The following is a 440-nucleotide window of genomic DNA, read 5'->3' as shown; positions in this document are numbered from 1 at the left end:
TTTTTTTTTTTTGTTTTTTTTTTTTTGGTTTTGGCTATTTGGTGTGTTGTTCGTTGCGTGTGTTTGTGTGTTTGTTCAGCTTTCTTTTGTACTTGTTTGTTAGCGTTTCTCTTATTCAATTGAACCCCCTATACAAACGCTGCTGCTGCTGCTGCTGCTGCTGCTGCTGCTGCAGGGATCCAGCTCGAGGGAGAGGAAGAGATACCCATCGCCTTCGACTCAGCCTGCAGCTACGGGCAGTGCAGCGCGACGTTCCGGGATCTCCACGACGGCACAACGGACCTCACCGGGCTTGTCCTTTCTCTCGCTGCTGCAGACACCAGCGCCACTGCTGCTTCAGATACAGCAGGTCAGAGCCTCTCTCCTGCTGCTGCATGCACTCTCCTCCCTCTTATATACATATATACATATATATATATATATATATATATGTGTATGTA

General features: G+C 47.3%; 1 protein-coding gene across 1 annotated transcript in view; it reads left to right on the top strand.

The window, feature by feature from the left end:
- The window catches only part of EMH_0089070 (LCCL domain-containing protein CCP1, related), a gene marked incomplete at both ends in the record, with an annotated part of 2,556 nt that overhangs the window by 794 nt on the left and 1,322 nt on the right, over positions 1 to 440 (top strand). Inside the window, one exon of the mRNA XM_013501378.1 lies at positions 176 to 349. Within this exon, the coding sequence (XP_013356832.1) occupies positions 176 to 349 (174 nt within the window). The remainder of the gene's footprint in view (positions 1 to 175; positions 350 to 440) is intronic.

The sequence above is a fragment of the Eimeria mitis genome, genomic scaffold (genome assembly GCF_000499745.2).
Source record: "Eimeria mitis Houghton genomic scaffold, Emh_scaff6796, whole genome shotgun sequence".
NCBI classification, from domain to species: Eukaryota; Apicomplexa; class Conoidasida; order Eucoccidiorida; family Eimeriidae; genus Eimeria; species Eimeria mitis.
This window is presented reverse-complemented; position numbering and strand designations above follow the sequence as displayed.